At 38.8% G+C, this 19168-nt stretch overlaps 1 protein-coding gene across 2 annotated transcripts in view; it reads right to left on the reverse strand.

Annotated features, from left to right (window-relative positions):
• Window positions 1–16505, reverse strand: part of far1 (fatty acyl CoA reductase 1) — a 21670-nt gene extending 5165 nt beyond the window's left edge. The window contains exons 1-11 of one of the 2 annotated variants that reach the window (XM_065291706.2): window positions 16363–16505; window positions 11499–11719; window positions 8874–9049; window positions 8555–8734; window positions 4149–4326; window positions 4011–4055; window positions 3780–3907; window positions 3605–3672; window positions 2564–2735; window positions 415–544; window positions 100–227 (exon numbers count right to left, since the gene is read on the reverse strand). In XM_065291706.2, the coding sequence (XP_065147778.1) occupies window positions 100–227; window positions 415–544; window positions 2564–2735; window positions 3605–3672; window positions 3780–3907; window positions 4011–4055; window positions 4149–4326; window positions 8555–8734; window positions 8874–9049; window positions 11499–11687 (1394 nt within the window). In that variant the 5' untranslated portion in view covers window positions 11688–11719; window positions 16363–16505. Of the gene's footprint in view, window positions 1–99; window positions 228–414; window positions 545–2563; window positions 2736–2971; window positions 3144–3604; window positions 3673–3779; window positions 3908–4010; window positions 4056–4148; window positions 4327–8554; window positions 8735–8873; window positions 9050–11498; window positions 11720–16362 lie in introns of both variants that reach the window. The other variant, XM_065291705.2, reaches the window with a different exon arrangement.
• Window positions 16506–19168: the final 2663 nt, after the last annotated feature.

Here is a 19168-nt window from a genome sequence, read left to right on the forward strand (position 1 = left end):
ATATATATATATATATATGCCATCATTTTGAATGCCCATTTATACTAACACAGGGATGTCTTAAGCCTTTTGTATCCTCAAGGTGACTTCAATACTCACTTGTTCAAGTGTTTGCGTGCCGCTGGAAGTCCAGAGAGCTCTTCGTTGAGTACATACTTCTTAGTGCCCATGCAATAATTCTCCATGTATTCAGCCCAGTGCAGCTGTCTAACGTCTATGTTAAATACCTGAGCAAAAATAAATGATCAAGTCAGGTAAAAAACAATTTTCTTTTGAACACAGGTCTTTGGGGACTATCCTGTATCACACAAGTACTGTAATCACTCTGATTCATGGCTGCAGACGCAATTCTTTCAATCGCACATGGCAAAACAATGGCAGACGGAGGTTGCATTGATACATATACACACACACCTTCTTGTCCTCGACGCCCATCTGGTTCATAAGCATGGTGACGTTGTCAGTGCACCACACCCACGAGTGGCTGGTGAAGTACTCCAGTACCATCATGGCCTTGTGCAAACGTGTGATGGTCTTCATCATCCTGCGTCGCCACGGAAACAAAAAGCGGGAGAAAGCAGACACATACAAGCGTTAGATTCAGAGGAGCATCAACAGGGGATGGACATGCAGCTTGTGTTGTTGATTTTTTACATTTTAATCCCTGAAAGGGCATTTGGCTTAAAAGCAGATGGTGACGGAAACTACCAGTGTGACATCGATGACCATAAAGCGTTTTTGAAGAAAAACGTAGATCATAAAGTACTTTAGTTTTTAGCTGATGTTACTAAATTTTTATATACATGTACAGTGTGGGGTCCAAAAATCTCAAATAATTTAAAAATGAATATAGTTTTAAGCTAAGCAATTTAAACTGGACATTTCACAAGACTTTAAGATGTGAAATAAATATTTAGTATCCTTAAGAGTGCATATGTGAAGTTTTAGCTCAAAATACCGCACAGATCATTTATTAAAGCATGTTAAAATGTAGGTGTGAGCAAAAATGGGCCGTTTTTGGGTGTGTCCTTTTAAAATGCAAATAAGTTGATCTCTGCATTAAATGGGAGTGCCAGGGTTTGAATAGTGCATATTAAGGGACAGTATTATCCCCTTCTGACATCACAAGGGGAGCCAAATCTCAATGAGCTATTTTTCACATGCTTGCAGAGAATGGTTTACCAAAAGTAAGTTAGTGGGTTGATCTTTTTCACATTTTCTATGTTGATAGAAGCACTGGGGACCCACTTTAACATGAAAAAAGTCTGTTTTTCATGCTATGTCCCCTTTGAGTCAAAATTTTAAACATACTTTGGACCCCAGTGTACAGTAAATACATGAACATCTAACATAACAGTGTAATGTGTTAGATGTTCATTGCTAAATGAAAATATAAAACAAAATCATTTAGGGGCATTTGGATAAGATGAAACCACAACAAATTTACATTACCCTGCTTTTTAATTCTAGGTTAGTTTATCTGATTCAGGTTATTTTTTTCACTGCCCTCACCCAACCACTTATCGTTGACCAATCTGGTTCACCAATGATCACACAAAACAGATGAATATCTTGGAGGGCACCTGGGTACATGTGACCATATGAAATATACCAATTGCCTGCATCTATTAATTGTAATTCACATGACAAATTTCAGGCTTTGCTTGAAAACTTAAACTCGCTGTTGCTATATAATTAAATGGTCTTTATAAACACCCAGTTTCCCACCAAGACTTTTTGAATGATTGGATAAAAGACGATAAATACATGCATGGCATTGCACATTAAAAACATTCTCATGTTGTTAAAAAGCCCATGACAGCACCTTCTGTAAATACACTTGCACCCTAAACCAGATACATGTCAGCAATACAGTATGTCAGCAAATGTATCTAATTTAAGGTGCATACCATTGAATTCTCTTATTTCAAGATACCAAACACATCCACATTTTGTGCACTAATGTATATGTGTGAATAATAATTTGTAAGTAGGTATAAACCTTGTAAATGTGTTATGGCTGGTTTAAATTCGAATAAATTTGTAAGGCAGACGGTTTGGTAGCTTGTCTCATAAGAGCAAGAGTGCTTTTCTCTGATCAGCCTGCTGTTTTTCTGGCACCTAAGCAGAAAAGTTTAGTGTAAACAATCTGATCTGAGCTTAGCACTCAAAACTTGCTTGTGATAACCGCTCGTAGTGGCGATCATTCCCATTATGTTGTCACGTGCTGCAAGAGCAGACCGAGAGACCTTTCTGACTTAATGGCACGGCTTGAAAAAGTTCAAATTCATCTTCTTGGTATCACAGAGGCCGGATTGAGCACCTAATGCAAGTATTAACCAAAACGGGAAAGAAAAAGCATGCTTGCGCAGGACTCCATGCCCCTCCTGACATGGTAGCCTGCCAGCAGAGTTTGTCCGATGCCATAAAGTCGAGCAGACAGCCACGCTGGGTGTTTCTTTACCAGCTGGCCATTCGAGACACAACACGCACCCGACACCCAGAGGTGGAGGTGAGGGATGGGGAATGGAGGAGGGGAGTTTTGGGGTACTAAAGGCCTTACCGGGGCTTATGACCCGCCAACATGAGAAAGCCGTCATACAGCAGGGCAGGTATGGTATGACTCACTGTTGTCCAATACTGATTGGTAAAATGGTTGGATCGCAGGTTAACATTAGGGCGTCTGAAAGCTTGTTCTAAGGGGTTGGTCTTGAAGATGGTGTTTATGTGGTACCCTGCGGAGAGGAATACAGGTATACAACATACGAGAGCATTTTAACACACAGCAACAAAACACACACACAGGGCTAAGCAGACACACGGACAGGAAGCGTGCAGAACCCAGTCGCTGAGTGGGTTGTGCATCCTTACCCGAGACACTGTGCGACACGTAACGGCGTGAGGGGCTGGACTTAGCGTGGTGTAAGAAGAGGGGAAGGAGCAAGGGGCGGGGCAAAGCGCTAAGATTTACCTGGGTTCTCTTCCTGATATCCTGAGGAAGAGATCGTATAGGAAAGCTGGTGCCTTGTGGCTTACAGCAATCCAGTATTGATTGATAAGGTGATTGGTTGTGAGATTTACATTGGGTCGCCTGAAAGCCTGTTCAAGGGGGTTCCTCTTGAAAGTAGATATAACATGGTACTCTATGAGACAAAAAGGGTTCAACAGAGTAAACCGCAGAGCTGTGCACGACTTAGTTATTGGTTAAAAAGGAACATTCTACATGGGACGCGTTTCAATTAAATACTCGGTCAGTAAACATATCTTATCTGATCATAACCATAACTCAATTCTTCATTTTAGCTGAATGTGAAGCCTCTTTTGCATTCACACTTCTACAGACACCCCTCTTTGACAAGCCTTAATACTCAAATCCAAACAGCAATTTCCACATCACAAGTCGGAGAACAATGAGCCAGTTAACGCCCATACTGTGCATTCCAGGTAAGGTGGGGATGTGGTATTGTGAGCTTGTTCATACACGCCACACAAATAAGCGTGGGAATCTTTCCACATTTTCAATTTGCAGTCAAGGGAAAATGAAGCATTGAAGGCCACTCTGGAAATCTAAATCGTTATATATGAATGCAAAGGTGACTCATACCGACTTCACCCCAGTGGAATGGGTTGATCCCGCCTGTCGTGCAGTTGTACACCAACATGCTTCTTGGCCTGCAAACAGAAAGTGGACACTAATGGAAAAGCAGCGTGATTTATTTTCCAGTCATCCGTGTGTGAGGGATTTATTGTGCCCGCCTGCGTTTGTGCAGTTGCCTGACCTGGAATGCCTTTGGGATCCGGAATACCATGCGGCAGCCAAAGTGGTGTTGATGACTACATCCACTGGCACGAGGTCAGCGACGGCGTTATTCGAAGCCCTCATTGTCCGTAGAATTCCCTTCCCTGCCTGCACAAAAAAAACACTGCACATTATTCTCAGTCAAGAACTTACAAGCAATCGTGCAAATCGAAACAAGTTTAAGTATTAAAATCAGAGAGCGTGTACTCACAGCTATGAATATACCACTGGGCCCGTTGAAATTATCAATCCAACCCTTTTAGAGAATGAATAAAGGATAAAATGAAGAGATGGTGAAACCCAGGTATCTTTTAATTAGGTGGGAAAAGAGAAATAGGAAAATGCTTACAGGGAACGGTTCTTTCCAGCTGGCTCCTACTATTGAAGGCCTGATGATGACAACGTTGAGGTTTCCACACTCCTGCTGGACAAGGTATTCAGCCAAGGCTTTCGTGTACGTGTACGTGTTGGGCCGCTCACCCAACAGTTTCGGTGTCATTAAAGAGACAAGTTTGTCATCCATCCACCTGCCAGTGTCACACAAGTTTGAGAAGTTGAGGAAGAGCAAACACAGTTTACTGTAGATTTACATTTTTTGCCTTGCATTGTTATGGCTTTGTTTACAGACAACACAGTTCACAGAAAAATACAAATTCAGGTTGTTCCAAACCTGTATGAATTTTCTACACAAATTAGGGGTGTAATGGTACGCAAAAATCACGGTTCGGTGCATACCTCGGTTTTAAAGCCACCGTTCGGTTCATTTTCGGTACAGTAAGGGAAAAAATGCAAACATTAAACTGCAGGTTGTTTATTCCTATAAACTTTTTTTACAATTTGTTTACACTTTTTTAAAACACTTTTTATTAAAATATAATATATAAAATAAAAAAAGAATAAATAAAATACTAATGCAAAGTTCTCCACTAAATAACATAATTTTTTACATTATTTTATAACAGTAGGTAATTCTTTTCTTAACCTTTGTAAAATTTTTTACAAATTCAATTCCTGAATACATTTATGAACTATAAGCCTACATTTTTGGCAAAAAAAAAAAAAAAAAACGAAAGACGCGCAACCTCCCACGCACTTTTGAAAGAACAAAACAGCGCGTTGACACGCGTTTAACATGTGCTTTCAGGCGTGACATGTAAGCGGCCCCGTAAACATTTACATCAATAATCAAACGAATATACAACTAAGTAAATAAAAATCTTTCTGCGGGCCGAATAATGTTATATGTTTGACAGAAGACTTGCGCTGAACGCGGAGACTAACGCCACTTAATATGTTTGTGTGGAAACGCACATAACATTATGTTCCACCTATGTTCTGCACACGAAAGATTGCATTTGGCCATTCGATGCACATGTGCACCATGCGGAAAGTCATGTACCGAAACAATCCGGTACGAATACACGTACCGTTACACCCCTAACACAAAAGAATAATAACCAAACAGATCTGGTACAGATCTGGGGCCTCATTTATAAACGTTGCGTACGCACAAAAGAAGGCGTACGCCACTCTCTACGCAATAGTTGTTATTTATAAAAAGCAAACTTGACGGGAAAATGTGCTGTCCGTCACGCAAGCTCTGACCCAGGCGTACGCACAAAAACGGGTGAAATGAGAAATGGCGACACAGTCGGCAGATGGAAGAAACACGTGAAAGTGACAACACTGCCTCTCATAAATAACATGAAGACTTTACAAAGCAAAAGTCTTACAATTAACAGCCTTACACGAACACCCGTTTGATCGATCAGCAGTGAAACAAAAAAATAAAGATATCGAAAATTGCAACAGAAATTCAAATGAACACATATATATTTGCTAAAAGAAAAGTGAAATATGTTCTGCAATAATATTGGCATGTTGTGCAATTCATCCTCATAAAGAATATAGTTCACAGAACGAAATAATGTACAAAACTGATATTATGGCGGAGCAGATATAGATGCAATTACATAGACAGATAGATAGATAATTAAGGAGATATATAGATAGATAGATAGATAGATAAATAAATAGATAGATGTATTAATTGTCCACTGGGGAAAGTTGTTTTCATAGTAAACCATATCTTCATAATCTACGGAATTATGGTATTCATGCATATGCCTTTACTGTGTTTTATTTTTGATAAAACAATGCATGGCGTATGTCTAAACCATTCAGAAAGCAACAAGAAATTACATTTGCGCTAAACAATGTCCCCTTTCCCCAACCCGTGGCAGACACACTCTGGCGATGGAGTGCTAGACGTTTTTGTGCCTCGACTTTGATGTCCGACCTTTTCTTTATTTCGGCCACGGTCCGAGGTTGTGAGGCTACAGCATTTACGGAGTCTGCCACCGTTTGCCACTCAAGTGCCTTTTTTGGCATTAGTAATGCCCACACTGTGCCCTCCAAACAACATTTTTCTCCTCTTTTCCACCTCGCCAACGATAACTTCTACTTCACATTGAGTGAAGTTACGTTTTTTTGATTTCCTCTCTGTGTTTGCCATGATTTCGCAATCAATGCATATTAAATTGTGGGCGTTTCACGGACTATTTATGGACAACTATGGGCGTGTCATGAAGCCGCAAAAGCTGCGCTACATTTAGAATTGATTGTGATTTATTAAGGGAAAAATGCGTAGGATGTGCGTGCGCACGGTTTTATAAATCCGATTATTTCTGTGCGTACGCTCGTCCTATGTTTTATCCGTACGCCACTTCTGACGCAAATCCTACGCAAAGTTTTATAAATGAGGCCCCTGGTGCCCCAGATTTGCTTGGTTACAAAGATTTTTCAAAATATCTTAATTTGTATTCAGCAGAACCAAGTAATTTTTACAGGTTTGGAACAACTTGAGGGAATGACGGAATCTTCATTTTTCAATGAACTATTCCTTTAAAGGGACACACCACTTTTTTGAAAATATGCTAATTTTCCAGCTCCCCTAGAATTATTCATTTGATTTTTATCGTTTTGGAATCCATTCAGCCGAACTCCTGGTCTGGCTGTACCACTTTTAGCATAGCTTAGCATAATCCATTGAATCTGATTAGACCATTAGCATCCGCTCAAAAATAACCAAAAGGTGTTTCGATATTTTTCCTATTTAAAAGTTGACTCTTCTTTAGTTACATCATGTATTAAGAATGACGGAAAATTCAAAGTTGCGATTTTCTAGGCAGATATGTTTAGGAACTATACTTTTATTCTGCCGTAATAATCAAGGATTTTGCTGCCGTAACATAGCTGCAGGAGACGCAACTTTTCATTTTCCATCAGTCTTAGTACACGATGAAACTACAGAACAGTCAAGTTTTAAATAGGAAAACTACTGAAACTTATGAGCGCGATGCTAAATGGTCTAATCATCACATTCAATGGATTGTGCTAAGGCTAAGCTATGCTAAAAGTGGTACCGCCAGACCTGGAGATTGGCTGAATGGATTCCAAAACGGTAAAAATCAAATGTGTAACTCTAGGGGAACTGGAAAACGAGCCTATTTTCAAAAAAAGTGGAGTGTCCCTTTAATATAAAAGCTTTCAGGCAAAGTCTTCAAAGAGGTCAAATAAAGCGAAACAAAAATTGTCCTGAATTACGAGTTTGGTGTGCTATTTACACATACATATAAAAACAAATGTATAGAAAACACCATTTACTGTACTTAAGCTGAAAAACTGGTTTGTGTGACCACCGTTAGTTACACATCAACAAAGTCTGTTTGTTGTTCAAAAACCAGTTAAGTCTCATCTAGTCACACAGCAATGGAGTCAGAAGTGCTGTTACTTAATTCACTTCTAAAGAGGCTTTAACAAAACAGCAAAAAAAAAATGTTTTGCTGAAGAAGACCCCTAATTTTAAGGTGGAAAAACTGACTTGGCACAAAAACATTACATGTGGATCTCAGGGAAACATTCAGTATAATGAATGCCAAGACTGATTTTCCAACAGTTCAACAATGGGTCCTATTTAGACATGAACGCTAAATGGAAAAACACTGTTAAATTTATGGCGAAGGCTTTATGTGTTTAAGCACCTTTTGTTCCAATGAGAGCAATGTGGCTGCAATATACAGTGCTGTGCAAAAGTCTTAGGCCATCATGCCACCATCCGATTTGTTGTTTTTGCATTCATATATAATTATTTCTTAGTCTCTTGAATACAATCAGAAAATTTGCATATAGTATTTAAAACAGCACAAAAGTATAGTGTCAAGTATTTAGGGTAAACTCCCTTCCCACTACAGCAATACCAGGCAACTGCAAGATCTCTTAAAGGGCCAAATAGGTGCAGAACCACTTGTTTAAAATCCCCCACCCTAATAGAGCTATCTGAGAGAGGTTTTTAGGAAGCTTCTAAGGGATTACAGACCCAAACAAAAATGTTTTGTCTACAAGTCACATCACAGAACAAGGATAAATACTCCGTTCAATCATTCTATGTCACCTTTAAACCTAAATTAAATTATATCCTGATTGTCAATTCTAATCAAATGACTTCAGCCTCATCAAAAAAAAAAAATCAGCCGTTTAGTGCCAATAGAAGTCACAGTAAATACTAACTGATGCCTGACGAAGAAATTTTAATTTTGAGTATATATTTCCCATATTTTCTGTTTGTATATAATAAAAAGATTGAAAAATAAATATGAATGGACATTAAAACTTTGATAAAGCTGCTGGTCCTTTGCACAGTACTGTACACATTTTTGAATGCAATGAAATGTAAGCTTTAAGTTGTAGACTTACTCAAGTGTGTCTATGAGCTTTCTGTAGTCGACAGGTGGTGGATATACCACCTCTTCGATGAGCTCTCTGTCGCAGTTGGCGTAGGCAGTGGACACGTGAATAAACACCTCCAAATGCTTCATTTTATGGGCCAGGTTCACCATCTTCTGTGTGGCCAACACATTTAACTGCATGGCATCTCTGCAAAGAAAATACTGAACTGCTGAGACTTTGGAAAAGCATATGTGGATCTATCCATCAATCCATCGGATTCCATAAATTAAAGGCATTAGCTGTACATAAGCTTTGTGCAGTATTGTGTGAACTGATAATGGCTTACTTCAGAGGCTCATTGAAGCGGATGGTAGCAGCACAATGAAAGACGATGTTAATGCAGCCTTTGAGGGTCTCTTCGTCTTCTGCACTCAAATCTAGATCCGGCAGGGTCAGGTCGCTGTTTATCGGCACAATCTTTTCCGCAAAGTCAGGCTGCTCCTCTCGCAGCTTGTCGAAAAGCTGAGACAAACATCAACAATGACATAATCACTGATCTGAGATCAGATTTCACTATAATCAAATATCACAGTCTGGCACAGCATTACAGCTGAGGCTGCATTTCAGTTTCATGACACAGATATGAATAACCGTCATGCATAGTTTGCAAAAACAATGCTATCGGTATTATCTAGAAAGAGACGGATGTTTAATTGCATACTGTGTAAAGTGTAAATAGAGTGTAGGATAAGATGTATCAGTGCTTAAGATCCCAAAAGTATCAAGATAATCATCACTGTAAATCTCAAGAAGGCAATCTCATGTGATCTGGTATTACATAAATGTGATTAGTGTAGATCTGTCATCGGTCATTCATCTAGTGGGAGCTTCGTTTAAACTTACATTAAGAAGAAAAGGGCTAGACTACATTAAAAAAAGTACAGAAAACTAAAACACATGCTTAGCACACTCATTGTGAAGCTAAAATTATTTTAATCAACTCTTCAGGGACTTAATGTTGCTGAAGTAGGTCCTAATCAGACCGCTGTGGGAGAACATTGTTCTGCACAGTGCCAGACACCCTAAACTTTTTCCATAACAGAGTAAAATTGTTTAATTTCCCAAAAGAAGCCATTTAGAGCATCCAACTTTAAAATAACTTTCAAGTCTAAAAAGTATTTGCAATGGCGCTGTATTTAAATTTAAAAAAAACATTTAATTGTTTCTTTACAAAACCTCTTGAAACATTGGCCAGCTCTATTTTAAATCTCACATAACACACACCGTTTCTGCATTTCTGATGTTAATCTGGAGTACCTATAGAGTAGTATTACATCCTTTATTTCTCCGAAGAGTCTTTAGTTTAATCAGATTTATAAAAGAAAGATTAGCTTTACAGATTATTTCCGATAACGTACAAAAAAAAATGAAGGAGGAGTTACTTCCGCGGGAGGAGCAAGTACGAGTCATGCAACACTTTATACAACACTGTTTAACTTATGATTCACTACATGTTCCTGTCATTTATATTATATGCATGCGTGTATTTCCAACATAAGACAGAAGTTTACACTTGGCATTAACATGCGTTTTCGTCGATCGGATCACAAGTGGACGACGTTAATGCCAGGTGTAAACGGTGTTCAAAACTTTTTGAACGCGTCCACTTTCGACCACTTTCAACCACATCCAGAGGTAGTCGAAACCACTTTCGATCGGATCGCTTTGGAGTTGCGGAACGCAATTTGGTTGAATGTGTTCGAACAGCCACACGCGACCGCCTTCTCTCCGCCCATTTATCTAATCTGAGGTGTTAAACACAAACTTTACGTCTTTTTTTGACTTCTGCATGAACGTACGGTAAACAGCGCTATTTTTAGCCTTTCATTGATAAAACTACTGCGGGTGTTCTCCGTAGTTTCGTTTTGAAAGCGTGAAAGCTGCGCGATCCTATTTCATCAATTGCGCTGAAAATTCAGAGAAAGCTCTAACATACACACGTACAAAACACTGTGCAGCATGTTTACTTGCTAAACAAGCAGTGGACTCTGACATTTCCAGGGGAAGTGCCCATGAAAATGAGCGATACGTATAGAAACCCAGACAGAGAGTGAATGAAAGTGCAGTCTTCTGGCAACAGTAAAATTTCATTGCTTTCTGTTAAATTTCTCTAAGTCATGACTGTTTAAAACACACTTCACATTCATGATTTTATGGTAAAATGACACTTTTTAGCGTCAATCCACGAGCATTTAAACCATAAACAAAGCACTTTCACTTTAATTGAGCAGCGCAGAAGAACCGACCCAGAAACGATTGCAGCACTGTTGCTACAGAGCCGCGAGCTCGCGCTGTTGCATGCTTGTTAACATGGGCGCTTAAAAAACACGCGCCGCACGTACTGCTCACACTTGCTGTGTGAAACCGCGTGGACTGAAGCCACTCGCATTGCTACTATTCTACGGTGCCGCCTTTTTGGGTCTGACGAATCGACGTGCATATTTTGCGTCGACATATTTTTTGCGTCGATGTCTTCGCGTTGTCCCAGCCCTAAAACTTGCACTTTGAAACCTGTTGTGTTGCATAAACAACTAAACATTTCATTGTCATGCGAATGCGGCAGACCGGAAAAACAAGCTCATGCCAAAGATTTTGCATTTCAGTGCGTTTCGAAGTTCAAATTTGGTAAATAGTGAACATGTTAAGATTATACGTCACAGCATGGCCCTTTCAGATGGAGAAAATAACAGTATCAGTATCTTATTTTTTTCAATAATAATAATAAATGCAACAATAATGGCACTTCAGAATCCATGGTGTGTGAACAAAAAGAACTTGAGCAACACTTTTTTTTATCATATCCTGTTGCTTCCAACACACACAGGGGTCTGCACAAAAATAACTCAAGTGAATGGGTCAAAAGTCGAAATTGATAAAATCTAAAACAACATTATGGTCAGCACATACTCACCTTGCAGTTTATCATTTCGGTGACACGGACGTCTGAAGCCTGTCCTGCTTTGGGTCGGACAAGCACATAGGCAGCTTTGACACCGGGACAGGAGCGTAGCAGCTTCTCCAGAAGAACCTTTCCCATGAATCCGGTGGCCCCTGTGATAAGAACATTTTTTCCTTCGTAGTACTCCGGAATGGTGACCATCCTGAGTGCGTCTTCCCTCCTCGGTCAGACCCCTGAAACACCAACACAAATCACACCTTCAACAACATTTCACACAAGCCAAACTTATCTTAGCCAAACCGAGAGCTGTTGCTTCAGAAACTGTTCCTCTAATGTAATTTATCATTCTGCTGTAAATATTTCATCATTTCATCACTTCCTCCCTGTCCAGCCCATGGCCGCATTACTCTGTGCCACTCAAATCTTAGCAGCTTGTGAGTTAAAAAAAAAAAACTGTAATGCACCTTTAAGTGGTAGTTAGGCCTGGGGCGGTAACCGAATTACCGCCATACCGCGGTCACGTGACCCATGCCGCGGGTCTGAGCTCCTTACCGTCATAACCGCAAAAAAAAACAAAAAAAATACACTTGAAACATTGGCTTGCACTTGTGTGTATATGTGGGGAAGTTATACACGCAGCTTGTTAACTGAACATTAACCTGATATGATTTTTAATATTAATTTGTCATTCAGCCGCAACAGATCAACAACAGAATCAGGTTTCATACATTATTAAATTGTCACGCAACATAGAGCACGCGATCAGTCCGAGGATTGATATCCAAAGAGGTTAGATTGTCTCTTTTTCATCTAGCCTACCACAGTGGCCATTTCTAAAGCAGGACACATTTCAAAAAGTTTTGCTTTTGCGTCTTTCTCCGTTTGTGGAAAAAAGACAGATGTTTATGGTAGGACAGACGCGGACTGCCCGGGTCCGCGTCTGTCTCGCGCGCGCCCGGGCAGTCCGCGTCTGTGCGGACCGCGTCATCTTGCGCACACACACGCGTCTCCGTGCAGCTTCAAAGCTATACTCAGGCACGGACACATATGCAGTACAAATGATTTCTCATACAAATGGTTACTTTACCAGACCGTCAGGGCAGCAATAATTTGCGTCATTTGCATGCCATTCATAAATTAAGGATAGAAAGGTGGCGAAATGTCTGTAGGCACGTTTAGACACGTGCAATGCGTTAACATTTTTTTTTAAAACTGATAATATTAATTGTTCATGTTGTTGAATGTTGAAATTGAAGAAATGTGGAAGGAAATAATATTCACTTTACATGTTCGTTATGTAATTTGCACATGTTTTGTATTGAAGATAAATAAATCATGCATGTTATTTAACTGGTTGTCTTGCCAATAAACCGCAAAACCGCGGGAATTTGTTGATTACCGACCGCGGTAAGAAAAAATCCAAACCGCCCCAGCCCTAGTGGTAGTGTTGTATTACGATTCTGGACCGCAACAAGATTTCGTTTTGCAGTGCCGGTTAATAAAAGTGCCTCTAATCCCAACAGCCTTCAGATATATTGATTGCAATAAACTTTTACATTTCACTAATTGATTGGACAAATAATAGCATACTAAAAATCATAGCGCACTTCACAAGCATATTGCTCTTATCTCATGTCTGCTGAAAGTAAACTGATAAAGCTAATCCAGAAAGTACTTTAAGTTAGTCATTGGGTTAATAAGTAATAACATAAGATATTGTTATCTTAGTGTTGGATAAGAGAAGTAAATAACGTGGTGCAGCAGACACCACCGTTATTCCAGATGTTTCAATCACAGTAAGTTTTTTGTGATTTTCCAATGAATTACAATCTCACAAAACTTTTTTAATGTATGCAACACATTGCCTTCTTGGAAACTATCTTTCTGTTTAGTGCAGCAATTTAACATTTATGCATCGGACAGATGCTATCAAAAGGGACTTACAGTGCATTAAGCTATACATTATTTGATCAGTATGGGTGTTCCCTGGGGTATAAACCCACAACCTTTGCATTGATAACAGAATGGTCTACATTGAGCTATGCATTGTTTACTGCATAACACCTGTGCAAAATGCCACAGCTGCACACAGCCCAAACCTCAGCAAAGAATACAGGTGCACAATGACAAATGATGGTTTGTTTTAGGACTTGCAGCACCTTCAATGGCAAAATAGGTGTCACCTGCATCATAAATCAAGTCTCTTAAAGGCCACCTATTATGCAAAATTTATGTTTTGGACATATTGTGTGTTGGCAGTGTGTGTGTGAATACAACCACCCTACAAAAGTCCTGCACACTTACAGTCCTGGAGTACCATAGTTTTCGTCCTCAGCGAGTTGTACTTTGTCCACTAGATACTATTGTCTCAAACTGTATTAATCAGATCTATTTTTACCATAAAAAGGCCATAACAGGTGCACTTTTAAAGCATTTTTTAAATAAGATGTTGCATGAAGTGCAAATAAGCTATCTTGGTCCACAAGGGCTAGTGCATGCCAGTTCAGTTGTCGGGGTCAGACGGATTATTTTTAAAGGCAAGACAAGACGTTGTGCAGTATGATATCTTTCCAAGTGCCACTCAGCACTTTTGGGACCAAAACTGCAGTTACATCAGCATTAATCAGATCACAAGTTCGTGGAGAAGAGCTAGGAATTCTGGGACTCTGGAAATTTATAAATAAACCCTCTGCAGTCCCTGCAGAGAAGCTGGCATTATCTAACCCTGAAAGCCAACTGCTCTCTAAGGAAAGGCATGCAAAAGAATGGACATCTATAGTATTTTATACAGGGACATCTGACATGATTAATTCCCTTTCATGTACACCAAATGCAAATTGATCCGACAACCCACATCCTCACTTTGAATAATTAATGTATCACATGGATATCTGCCATGCACACTGGCACCTGAGGAACTGTACTACTGTAACAAGTAAGGTGAATGTAAACAAATACAAAAGCCATAATAATAAGAGGGTTTTGGGTAATCCTATCAAAAATCATATATTTACATTTAAAGTAATAAAAGCTACTGTTTAATGCTGCGGAAAATCCTATATATAGAGCAAAACATTAAACATTAAGTTATATATAAGTTATATACAAGTTTTTAATATACTATACTTATATGTTCTACTAGTGAAAAATTAAAGATACAATCTAGATCAATAAATCTCAAACCTTACGACCTTAATTTCCCTCATTAGTCCCTTTCACAAGACAGTCTTTCCTGGTAATTTACTGGTAAATTGCAGTTAACAGGTCATGTGTGAACAGAACCTTTCTGGTAAATCAGTGCTGCCAATTTACCAGTAATTTACCGGTAAAGCCCGATTTATAGTCGTGCGTAGCTATGGCGTAGGCTATCCATAGCCTGTGCGTAGCCTGACGCGCACCTCGCAAAAATTTTAATAGCACGTCAGATCAATGCGACCGTCAGATGTGAAAACAACAAATACTGACTGTGGATAATATGAAGTCATAATAATCCGACACTGTTTACAAATACAACACTGAGCTGACCCCGAGCCACAGGTACTTCCACTTCCTCTGCGAGTTTACAGTTTTTTTTTTATACTGATGTGTGAATGATGTCTTACTGGTAAAAAGCAGGAACATCACTGTGTGTGTGAACAGCTAATTTTGTATTTACTGGTAAATTCATTCTGGTAAATTCATGGTAATTTACCGAAATTACTGTGAGAAAGAGGCTATTGTCAATAGCATTGAAGCTTGGCATAATTAGAAAGCTAGGCCCTATCACTAATAAATATAACCAAAACACCAAGAAAAGTATTGAATCTAGTTGTTTTAGATTACATTCATGTTTGTGTTTCCCATTAAAAATGTTGGTTGAAAAACACTGATCGAGTTAGTATACATACAATGACAGTGATCTGAGTTTTAGAAACTGTGAGTAACTAACTAGTCTTGTCATAAATCCACAGTCTTGTAACTTTAAGCCTCATAGTCAGCATAAATGATTTTTAACGAAACAAACTCGAGGACATGCACAATTTCCATAGCATACAGTATAAAGGGATACACATGAAATGTATCCCATTAAAGCCCTGCAAAAAACTTACTGGTTTCTTGACATTTGCGACAGTTTTTTAATAATATTAATAAATCTTCAAATCCTTACACAGTAAATAGTTAAAAACTAACCTAAAATAATACATAATAAAATTGAAAATAGTTATCATACGTTCATTATGAAAGAAGAAAGCAGGAAAACAGAAAATTCCAGTCAGCTTGAATGAATCGCGTTGAGGATGAATGACTGTTGAGCGCGAGCCAAACTGACACATGCCTCACATTTTATAAATGTCACGCGCTTTGCTTTATTACCAAAAAATGTAACTTGACATTTTACAGTTAACGTTACACAATTTTTGACATAAAGTGCGTGCTATTTCCGTATGTCTAAACGCATATGGACTAAAATATGAGCAGACATTTGCTCATTTTTGAACAATATAGTAATTGCACATAATTATTAACACGCAAGAAAAGGCCGACATATATTTATTTCATAATTAACGTTACAGACAAAAAACAATTCAAGTCTGATAAGTTTACAGTCGACGTGACCATTTTTTCACCATACATGAGCTGTTTTTAAGCAACAGAAATGAAGTCTATATAATCAGCAATATAAACAAAACGTAATTTGAGTAAAACAGTACAATTTGAATAAAAGGCTGATAAGCGTCACTTTCCCTGTTGTGCGCACACACCGGCGGCGCTGAAAAACCCCACACGCGAGAGTGTGCTAACAGCTAGCATTCACAATTAAAAAACCGTATGAAATTAAATTTCGCGCGACAGAAAAACGACAAGGCAACAAAATGATTAAACCGCAAGAGCTCACCTAAGATGTTTTATAAAACCCTTTCGCTCGGTTATTTGCGTGGCGATCAGATGGATCAGGTGATCTTTCCAGCAGTGATGGGTAGCTTTAGCTTCAATAAGGAGGAAATGTGACGGGTTGCCAGATCATGATGTGTTTCGTGAGATGACTTGCGTCACAGCCCACCGGCTATGAGGCGTAACGTCACCGATCGTCCTATTGTAGAAGAAAAAATATGAGTACTTATAAAGTAGTACTTTTCATATACTGTTTGCTTATGAATTGGAGTTATTTGCTTGCAAGAGATCACACAGTGAATCTGCAGTATTTTAATAGGAATATCCATAAAACTGAAGGAAACCATATATAACAAATAGTTACACTTCTAAAAAAAAAACCCACTTTTCCTGTCCTATCACAATATGAAACAGCACACAGTGTAACACTATTACTGTGTTATTTACCAAAGTGGGTACTCACAGTAGATGCTTTTAACCAAAGTAATGCAGTTATTATATAATATACTGGAGAATAATATGACAATTTTTCATGACTTCTTGGCACTTTTATTCAGTATGCCGAGAATCTGCACAAGCCTGAGAATTTCAGGTTTTTCTGGTTTTTCCTAACTGGTGTACTGTGGTTTACTGCCGTTGCCATGCAACATGATTCCAGTGATTTCTCTCAGATATTTTAGCATGAAAGAGAATGTGATTTCACTCACACAACTATAATGCCATACTAAATAAGCACAGAGCAATTAAGTGGTGGTCTGATTAGAATAACCAACAGTATTTCTTTTTGTTTATCCTTTGCGGCCATGTTCAAATAGTTTGCAGAGCTTGACATGTCAATATTAGACACGTCTTATTTCTGATAGCAATAAGCTCCGGGACGGATCCGCAACGGATCCAGACCGGAGCTGTCGGCTTCGGAGCAGATCCGTTGCAGATCCGTTCCGGAGCCTATTGCTATCAGGGTTTTTGTTATCGGTAGAAAGGCACAAACACTGGGTAGAGAATGATAATTTTATGACAGGCCACTTTGTCTTGCTGTTGCCATTGAGCTCAATGCAGTCACTTTGAGAACAGTTGTCTTTTGACTAAAAGCTATACAGAGCTCTGGTTTGTGTAAATTCTCTGACCACAGCACAGCAGACACACTCAGAAATAATGGTACAAAAGCTTTCACCGGAGCAGTCAAAAAGTACACATTTGTACCCAAAGAGTGCACATTGGCACCTCTGAGGAACCAAATGTAAACATATATATGCACCTATATTAGGAGATTTTTAAAGGGTAACGTCCCAGGGACAGCTTTTGTAGCTTAATTTCTGAGAGTGTATATGCTTTAAAACAATATAAAATCAAAAGATTCAATTAGTCCATTGCCCTATTCATTAACTTTTTTATTCATTTGATCATTTATAACATCTCCCTTTACCTGTAGACTTGTATGTTTGGTTTAAAGAGAGAACTTGGAAAATTCCAGAACCCAGCAACTTCCAATAAACCTTTAGAATTAAAGGTCATTCTGGTCCTTGAGGGAAAACATCATTGTCAATGGAGGAGTTTGTCTTTTAGCTGAATCAAAACACTATTTCAGCTGAAATTTCTTATGCCCTGTAGATTCATGAGACACATAATATTTATAAAATATATAATTTCATCATTTAAAACTAAAAATGTTTAGAGACAAATTAGACCCTAAATGTTTATAGACTAAACTGTGATGCTTGCAAACATTCCTGGATTTATATTTGGTGTTAAATAAAGTATTCATGCTAAATACCATCTGGGAAACATTTTTAATTACTTATTTTAATGCCACCCTTTGCCCATTTCCTGTCTAACGTCAGTTACTAAGTAACCACATTTTACCCCTTTTGTCAAAAGACCACCCCTTTAGCCCCTCTATAAATTCTCCAATCTTAGCCATCGCCAGTACAGGACACAGGATGTCTGGGTTATCCAACAGGTCATATGTAGCCTTTCTAAAATTGTTGTGTTGTTTCCACATAATTCTTCCTATCCATATGTATGGTAAGAACAATTTAAATCACATTTCTAATGTTTAATTAAGAAAGATTGTTGCATTTTGCTAAATTTTCAGATGCAAAGTGCGGCTCCTCTGGGCCAAGAAGCATCCTAGACCGATCTGTGAGGGTCATCGGAGGATCCAAGGCCAGACAGGGGTCCCATCCATGGCTGGTATGTAACTGATCCTTCTTTTAAGCACTTTACATGATTTGTATATTTTGCTTTTTAAAGCAAATCAGACTTTTTCCATGTTTAAGTGCTATAATTGGGTCCTCAGTGCTTTAGCAAGCTAGAAAATGTGAAAAAGATCGACCCAGTAACTTAGTTTTAGGAAACCATTCTCCACAAGCATGTGAAAAGATAGGTCATTAAAATTTGGCTCCCCTGGGGATGTCAGAAGGGAATAATACCGCCCCTTAATCTGCACTATCCAACCACAGCACTGCCATTTAGTGCAGATATCAACTCATTTGCGTTTTAAAGGACACACCCAAAACGGCACATTTTTGCTCACAAAGTGGCAATTTTAACATGCTATAATAAATTATCTATATGATATTTTGAGCTAAAACTTCACATATGTACTCTGGGGACACCAAATATTTATTTGACATCTTAAAAAAGTCTTGTGAAATATCCCCTTTAAATAACCTAAAGTGTCATGCTTTGACATCTATATATTCATCTATAGGTGTCTCTTAGGATCCGAGGATCACATTTCTGCTCCGCAGCCATCTTGACAGACCACTGGCTTTTAACAGCTGCTCACTGTTTTGTGAGCGTATCAG

Source organism: Paramisgurnus dabryanus, chromosome 23 (assembly GCF_030506205.2).
Source record: "Paramisgurnus dabryanus chromosome 23, PD_genome_1.1, whole genome shotgun sequence".
Taxonomy (NCBI): Eukaryota; Metazoa; Chordata; class Actinopteri; order Cypriniformes; family Cobitidae; genus Paramisgurnus; species Paramisgurnus dabryanus.